Source organism: Oreochromis aureus, linkage group 3 (assembly GCF_013358895.1).
Source record: "Oreochromis aureus strain Israel breed Guangdong linkage group 3, ZZ_aureus, whole genome shotgun sequence".
NCBI lineage: Eukaryota > Metazoa > Chordata > Actinopteri > Cichliformes > Cichlidae > Oreochromis > Oreochromis aureus.
In genome coordinates, this window is record NC_052944.1 from 46,232,879 (window position 1) to 46,241,721 (window position 8,843).

At 41.6% G+C, this 8,843-nt stretch overlaps 1 protein-coding gene across 1 annotated transcript; it reads right to left on the reverse strand.

Moving 5' to 3' along the window:
• Positions 1–801: 801 nt before the first annotated feature.
• Positions 802–3,589, reverse strand: LOC120439414 (tripartite motif-containing protein 16-like). The gene has a single exon (XM_039610371.1). It carries the CDS (start codon positions 3,546–3,548, stop codon positions 1,872–1,874), a length of 1,677 nt encoding a protein of 558 aa, XP_039466305.1. The 5' UTR covers positions 3,549–3,589; the 3' UTR covers positions 802–1,871.
• Between the last annotated feature and the right edge of the window lie 5,254 nt (positions 3,590–8,843).

The following is an 8,843-nucleotide window of genomic DNA, read 5'->3' on the forward strand; positions in this document are numbered from 1 at the left end:
CCCAGTCATTATCCCAAATGGCTCGCACATCACCACACTGATCTTGCAGGATATACATGAGAAGATTGGGCACTGTGGAAGACTGTATATGCTTTCACGGCTGCGACAGAAGTATTGGATTCCATCCGCTAACTCAGAGGTGAGGACGTTTCTGTCAAGGTGCGTAATCTGCAGGAAAACTAGAGGCAAATTACTGGAACAGAAGATGGCAGATTTGCCAGAGGATAGGCTTCTACCTGATGAACCCCCTTTTTCTAATGTTGGGGTGGATTACTTTGGACTGTTTAATATGAAGCACGGCCGCAGCACAGTGAAAAGGTATGGTTTGCTGTTTACCTGTCTTACAACAAGAGCAGTGCACATTGAAATTGCACAGACCTTGGACACTGATTCATGTCTGAACGCCATCAGACGCTTTGTGTGCAGAAGAGGTCAGGTATCTGTCATGCGTTCAGATAATGGCACTAACCTAGTTGCTGCTGAACGGGAGCTACGCGAAGCCATCCAAGAGTGGAATCAGTCAAAGATCCTAGACCAGGGGTAGGCAACCTTTCTGACGACGAGTGCCATCTAAAATTTCCTCAGAAGTCAATGTGCCATATGATTGCATTAGCAATAAATTTAATAACGCTCTATATGAACAGTTACACACTATATAGAACAACTTTATAGAATTATATTTGTTCACAGATGTTGGCAACTATCAGCGAATAGTTATCAGCTATTTTGAAACAAAAAAAGACACTTTTTATCCATAGCAAGAACTCCATAACAGCAAATGAACTGTACAACAGAAAATGCAAATGCTATTTTCCCCGGACATGTCCTCTTTTCACGTTCTGTCCGGGGGGATTTTCGAGATTGATAAAAATGTCCGGGTTTTCCTATATTCTGACAGAGGACCATTGTGTGTGACGTCATCCCCAAACTGCTGCTTTGTGAGCGCTTGTTCTGCGCTCACAGACGGGACTGACAGCGCGCAGCAACACGCCTAATGATGTTTAAAAGATCCCAAAGCGCAAGTCCATCTTTCAGACGAACTGCAAAAGAAATTTCCCTTGTCTCCCTTCTGCACTTTAGTCTTTCTTCTTGCCATGTCTGTGTTTGTCCACCAGGTGTCTCCCTCAGCTCATTTTCTCCAAATCAGAACCATCAGATTTGAGGAGTGTGGAGACGCTCTGCCTGCCAGACACAGCTCAGGGCAAAGGAACATTTCTGTCTTCCACAATATACAGGGCAGTATCATTTAGCGTTTATATTTAAATGTACAAATGATCGAGTGTGATCAAACGTTTCATCTGGAGAATGACATTAAATTTCAACACTCTAGATACAACAATAATAATAATAATATAATATCAAAAGCCTCAAGGAGTCAATTTTTTGTTACATTTCAAAAGTTCAAACCTCAAAGACATTAAGTTTACTGTCATATATGATCAAGAAAAGCAACAATCTTCACATTTCAGAAACTGGAACCAGCTTTAAATGAGACTAAAATAATTGTAAAACAACCAATTCCCTAATCATTGACTAACTGATGAATCACTGCAGCTCCAATATATTGTTGCATTTGACAACCCACTACAGCAACTACAGAATAAAACCACTAACCAGACTGATGAACGATTTCAAACATGCTGAATATGAAGAGTAGTATTCATTTAAACTCACATGATTATCAGCCATAAGAACAAATTCAGATTTATATTGATGTAAGGCATATAAATGTAAGTACAGTTTGAATCAGTGCAATATTATTTTCACAGATCAATGGACCACTGAACTTCTCAGCTTCTAAAATGTAAAGCCTCATTTAGAAACTACACAAGTACATATAATGGTCAGGGATCAACATGAACCTGTCTTCTCTATTTGACTTTAATCAACTCTGCAGTGTCTCCATCAGAGTAATAAAGCCAAAGTCCAGCATAGAGCAGCTGAGTGAATGTGGTCTGGACTCTGTGGAGGAGAGTCATGGTTTCAGAGACGCTGTAGAAAGACAGAATACCTGCTCTGTGATCCAGGTACACTCCTACTCTGGAGGACCGAGGACCTGAGAGGACAGTTTGTACTTTGTTGTGCCAAAATTTATAACTGTTTATGTCACAACGTAATGCCCAAGATTTGTCATTGTATCCAAAAAAACATTCATTGAAGTCCTTTTTTCTGCTGATATTCTTGTATGTGACTGCTACACAAATTCCTCTCCCTCTCCACTCCACCTCCCAGTAACAACGTCCAGTGAGACTCTCTCTACTCAAGACCTGAAAACATCCAATGAATCTGTCTGGATGATCAGAATAAGACTGCTGTTGGTTCATTTTTGTTACTTTTCTGTTCCCCTCAGATAATAAGAGACGTCTGTGTGCTGTGTTTGGATCCAGTGTGATTTCATGTGAATATTTTAAGAATCCAGCTCTGGTCTTTGGCTCTGGTGGTGACAGCAAAACATCCACTTCAGTGACTGTCAGTGAGATGTTTGTCCATTCCTCTCTCAGAATGTCCTTTAGTTTATCTCTGGTCTCTGACACAGCTGCTGTCACATCCTCAAAGTACCTCAGAGGACGAATATTGATGCTGGATGAGTGTGTAGACTCACTGAGTGCTGACAGTGAGGGGTAGTTGTGTAGAAACTGGTTGTGATCCTCTGTGTGTGAGAGCTGCTCCAGCTCGCCATCTTTCCTCTTCAGCTCAGCGATCTCCTGCTCCAGCTTCTCCTGAAGCTCTTTGACTCGACTCACTTCAGTTTCCTGCTGGGATCTGACCTGCTGCTTCACATCAGAGCTTCTTTTCTGGATGAGACGGATCAGCTCAGTGAACATCTTCTCACTGTCCTCCACTGCTTTATCAGCAGAGCCATTGATGGCCTCCACCTCCTGCTGGAGCAGCTTCACATCTTTCTCTCGCTCCTGGATTCTCTGCTGGATGTTTAGTCGTCTCACCTCGAGCTCCTTCTGCTTCTCAGTCCTTTCTGCTGCAGCTGGGACTGTTTCATGGTTTTTATGTTCATCCATTAAGCAGAGATAACAGATACTCTGCTGATCAGTACGACAGAAAATCTTCATCACCTCATCATGACGAGAGCAGATGTTCTCCTGGAGATTCACAGAAGCATCAACAAGTTTATGTTTTTTAAAATTCAGAGAGTCATAGTGAGGTTGGAGGTGTTTCTCACAGTAAGAAGCTAAACAGGATAAACAGGACTTGATGGCTTTCAGCTTCCTCCCAGTGCAGACATCACAGGCCACATCTTCAGGTCCAGCATAGCAGTGATCAGCTGGAGCAGCTTGGAGTCCAGTCTTCTTCAGCTGCTCCACTAAACTTGCTAACACAATGTTTTTCTCCAGGACAGGCCTCGGTGTGAAAGTCTTCCTGCACTGAGGGCAGCTGTGGATTCCCTTCCTGTCCTCTTCATCCCAGAAACTTTTAATACAGTTCCTGCAGTAGCTGTGTCCACAGGCTGTAGTCACCGGATCCTTCAGTAGATCCAAACAGATGGAACAAGAGAAGGTTTCTTGGTCCAGCTGAACTCCTTTCTGCGCCATTTCTCCTCTCAGTGTCAGTGACTGTGGGAGTTTCTCTTCCTTATAACTGAAACTAGTCTGAGCTCTGATCTAAACAACATGTGTTTCTGCAGTGAATGGAGCCTGTCAGCTCTTACATGTCACCACATGTTGGTTACACCCATCTTCAAAGTGCAGATCTGAAGGGGAGGGAACGAGGAAACAGGTGGACAGAGAGGAGGTGCTGTGTTTAAGAGCAGGAAGAAGAGGGAGGGTTATCAGGCTGTGCTTCATTCCTGGGAGAGGAGCAGTTTGAGAGCGATACTGTGTGTTTAACCCTTTTTTATTTACTGCTCACCTCAACTTTTAAGCTCGTTAACCCTTTCTTTTAGTCAAATAGAAAAGAAAAATTTAAAATCCAGCATTAACGAACACTGGACATAAATGTCTTATGGTCGTGTTTCTGTTTTTAATTAAAGCATATATAATAGTGTTAGGTTAGCAGAGATATGCTGGCTATAATAACTCTGTTTTATTGCTGGTTGTCCAATTTTTTTCCCCTGTTATAGTCACTAAGAGATGTTGCTGTAACAAGATGATAGCCAGATAAATGCCACTGCATTGCTTTGAACAGTCTAAAGTAAGCAGTCCTTAAAAAAAGACCTTAAAATAATCTGCAAAGCTCTCTCAAAGAGATTAGAGAAAATCACCCCCCTTTTAATTCATCCTGACCAAACTGGTTTGATAAAAGGTAGGCACTCATCAACAAATACATGTAGATTACTTAATTTAATAGACTACAGTAAAAACATGCAGTAAAACATTGAAACCATAATATTGTCTCTTGATGCAGAAAAGGCGTTTGACAGAGTTAACTGGAAATTTCTATTTGCAAGTTTACACAAATTTGGTTTTGGAAACTCTTTCGTAAGCTGGTTAATAATATTATATAATTCCCCAACAGCTTGTGTCAGAACAAATGACCAGACATCCTCCAGCTTCTGTCTCCTGAGGGGCACCAGGCAGGGATGCCCACTCTCCCCTTCACTGTTTGCAATTTTTATCGAACCACTAGCAGCAGCAATTAGACAGAATTCAGTAATTAAGGGCATAAAATGCAAGAACGTGGAACATAAAATCAGCCTTTATGCGGATGATGTGTTACTGTTTCTCCAAAATTCACAAACCAATATCTCTGGTGTGATTGAATTGATAAACTCTTTTGCAAGAATATCAGATTACTCAATTAACTGGTCAAAATCTACAGTCCTTCCGATTAATTGCTCCTTCCATAATTCCTCTTCTTCTCCACTGCAATCGGGAAATATAAAATATTTAGGTATTAATGTTTCTCCCAAGCTTGCAGATCTAACTAAATTAAACCACATCCCACTTTCAAAGACAGTAGAAGGCAATAGTGATGGTAAATTTGATTCTTTTTACTGAATCGAGTTTTAATGAGTCACTCACCAAAGTGAATCGGGTTTTTTGAGTCATTTGAGTCACTGAGTCAGTTGACCAGAGAGTGCAAAAAATGTACATTTTCACTCAAACTTAATTTGTTTCTCTTTGAATGTAAATCCTACTGCTAAGATGAGTGATTCTTAAAGAAAACAACTATTTTATAGAGCAAAAAAGACCAAAAGAATTTCTAAAGGGAACATTTCTTTTGTTTATTTTTATTTTATTAGTATTTTCCTTACATGTGTCAAATATATATTTTCTCATCTAAATGTCCACTGAGCTGTGAGCCAGGGGGCGGTAGTGCGCCTTAACGTTGGTTGCCAACCAAGAAGAAGAAGAAGTAGCTGCGAGCCAGGAGGGAGGGGGTGAGTGAGTGAGTGAGTGAGTGATTCGCTCGCTCTATGATTCAGCACAGGAAGGAGGGGGTGAGCGAGTCATGAGTGATTCGCTCGCTCTATGATTCAGCACAGGAAGGAGGGGGTTAGCGAGTCATGAGTGATTCGCTTGCTCTATGATTCAGCACAGGAGGGAGGGGGTTAGCGAGTCATGAGTGATTCGCTTGCTCTATGATTCAGCACAGGAGGGAGGGGGTGAGCGAGTCATGAGTGATTCGCTTGCTCTACGATTCAGCACAGGAGGGAGGGGGTTAGTGAGTCATGAGTGGTTTGCTTCCCCTACGATTCAGCGCAGGAAGGGAGGGGGTGAGTAGCTCAAATGTGCTGTTAGCATGTTAGCAGAGCGATGCTACTGTGAACCGAGGAGCTATTGTCTTGATGTGAGCTTTTACTCAGGGTTTTTTCTTCCAGTTCAGAGCAGAAATGTTTTTGTTAAGATGCTGGATGTTGTGTTTTTCTTCACAATTTGAATTATAAGCTAGATATATTTCTACTAATGAAATTAGTTTGCTAACAGCAACAGGGATGAGTCAGTGAGTCAGTTGCGCTTGTGAATCATGATTCACGAGTCAGTAAAGTGATTCTCGAGTATTGAACGATTCGTTCATGATTCGCGCATCACTAGAAAGCGATCTAGCTAGATGGAAATCTCTACCCATATCACTCATGGGAAGGGTCGCCACTATAAAAATGATGGTCTTGCCAAAAATAAACTATTTATTTTCAATGATCCCAAGTAAGCCATCACAAGATTGGTTCATATCTCTAGACTCGTATATTTCTAAATTCCTTTGGAAAGATAAACCCCAGCGTATCAGCTTAAAAACGTTACAAAAGACCAAGGACAAAGGAGGACTTAGATCTGCCTAACTTATCATTACTTTTTAGTCAACAGGCTTCAGTTCATCTCTAGATGTAGAACAGGCACTATGCAATAATCTAGAAATTTCAGACCTACCATTTATCAGCTCAAACATCAAATGACATGAATGCTTTAAAAGCATCAACATCAGCTCTTCTCTGACAGCATGGTGGGAGTTTCTAAAAATAACAGTCTTCATTAATCCGATGCAAACGTACACCTATCTGGAACTATCCGGACACAATAATATGATAAACTTGCCAGATTGGAGTTATAAAGGAATCAAATACTTGGAACATATATTGGAAGGAACAGACTTTATTTTGTTTGACAGACTAGTTATACAATATGAGATCAACAAGAAAAGATTTTTGGAATATAAACAAATTAAATCCATAGTAAAAAAGAAATTTAATCCCAGTGAAGCTGAATTATAAACACCACCAAGTGTGGTACAATTTTTTAATCTAAAAACCCCCCAAATTATTGTCTAAAATATACAGAACACTTTCTAAAATAGATGAATCAATATCCCTTCCTATTGCAAAATGGGAAGCGGATCTGTCGATCAGCTTAGACCAAAACCTTTTGTCGTGGTCCTGAGTCCGTGGACTCAGTGATTTTGTATTTGGCGTATTTATTATTATTATTATTATTATTATTATTATTATTATTATTATTATTATTATTTGTTGGGATGGTTTGTGTTTTGGGACTTTTAGATTCTGGGTTTCTGGGTTGGTGCTCCCTCTGTTGGTCCCTGGTGTTAGTGTTCCCCTGTTTGTCAGGTTAATCAGGTCCAGCTGTGTCTCCCACCCGTGTGTGATTTCCCAGTGTCCCTCTGTGTATTTATAGTATGTGTCTACCTGTGTTCCTTGTCGCGTCGTCTGTGTTTCTCCGCGTCTCCCTGCCCAGCCTTCTTCGTGTCATCCTCTGTGTTACTCTGTGTACTCTGCATTGCTCTGTGAACCTCTCCGTGAATCTAGTGTGTGCTCTCCCTGCTGTCCTCCCTTCATGTTCAGGTTTGCTGTTCTAGTTTAGTTTAGTTTAGTTTTTCCCAGTTTAGTTTATCCTAAGTTCTGTTTTTGCCATCCCCACTTTGTGTTCTGTCATTTACAATAAACCACCCTCGCATCTCAGTAAGTGCTGCATTCGAGTCCTCTTTCCCACACATCACATGGCTGCTGCCCCAACCGTGATGCCTTTGGTCTCAGATATGCTTAAAAAACTTTCAATGGATCAAAAATCCCAGTTTGCAATTAATACAATACAAAATATTACATAGAGTGCACTATACTGGTCATAGGATGTTCAAGATGGGCTATACATTGTCCAACAACTGCTCACACTGTCAAGCAAATACACCGGACAATTATATCCATGCTCTTTGGTTCTGTCCACCAGTTCAGACGTTTTGGTGCAAGATATGTGAAGACTTATCAAAGTGTCTGAAATGTAACATTCCAGCCTCCCCTTTAGTATGCTTGCTGGGCAACTTGGATGAGGTCACTACAGAAATAAACACAGCCCACATTGTTTTTACAGCCCTATGCATTGCAAAGAAAACGGTCCTCATTAACTGGAAAAATAAAAATAATCTTAACTCTAACCAATATAAAGACCATCTAATAGATCACATTAGTCTTGATACAGCCTCTGCCATCACATTTGATCAATCCCTTTGTGCTCCTTTGATCAGCTTCATCACCTAGTGGGGGTGGGGGGTCCGGACCGGATGAACCTGGGCCCCCTTGCCCTGGTGGGTTCCAGAGTGTGGGGGTGCCTACTGGGGTCGGCGGGGGAGCTGGCCCTAAGGAGGGGCATCCTGCCCCTCCCTTCTTTTCCTCCCCATCCCCGGCTGCCTCCCTCTTCCCGCTCCACCACACCCACCCACACATGCAGGGCTTGGGGTGCAGGTGTGTCACCAGGGTGCAGGGGAGGCACTCCCCCTCTGTCCCCTTCTGGCCGCTTGTGCCTCAATTTTATTCCACAACCTAGACATCCACATTACTCATACTCTCATAACACATACATATAGGGCCTTGGCGGTGGGCACGTTATAAAGCGTCCAGAGGATGGTCTGTGTATTCAAACCCACCTCTGGCGCTGGTGCCCTACCCTCAATTTTAAATGCATATACAGTGGGATGCAAAATTTTGGGCAACCTTGTTAATAGTCATTATTTTCCTGTATAAATCGTTGGTTGTTACAATAAAAAAATGTCAGTTAAATATATCATATAGGCAGTGTTGGGAAGGTTACTTTTAAAATGTATTCCATTACAGAATACTGAATACATGCCCCAAAATGTATTCTGTAACGTATTCCGTTACGTTACTCAATGAGAGTAACGTATTCTGAATACTTTGGATTACTTAATATATTATCGTGCTGTTTACAACTACGTGAATGTACTATTGCTGTGATTTATTACTGTTACTGAAGGTCCGCGGCTCCGAACAGTAGTAAAGGGACCTCTGGCTAATACGTCCGGTTCCCTGTTGGGCTCGTAGCTGAAAACTAGCTTTACTTTGTTGTCTGGGTCAACTTTGCTTGCCAGAGGCAGAGAGAGGCGTTGAAAGGCTGCTCCAACGGAACTTATTTTTTTCTGGAGGA

Bases quoted from the DNA above. Each gene is read 5' to 3' on its own strand.
- LOC120439414 (XM_039610371.1), bottom strand. From the start codon at position 3,548: ATGGCGCAGAAAGGAGTTCAGCTGGACCAAGAAACCTTCTCTTGTTCC.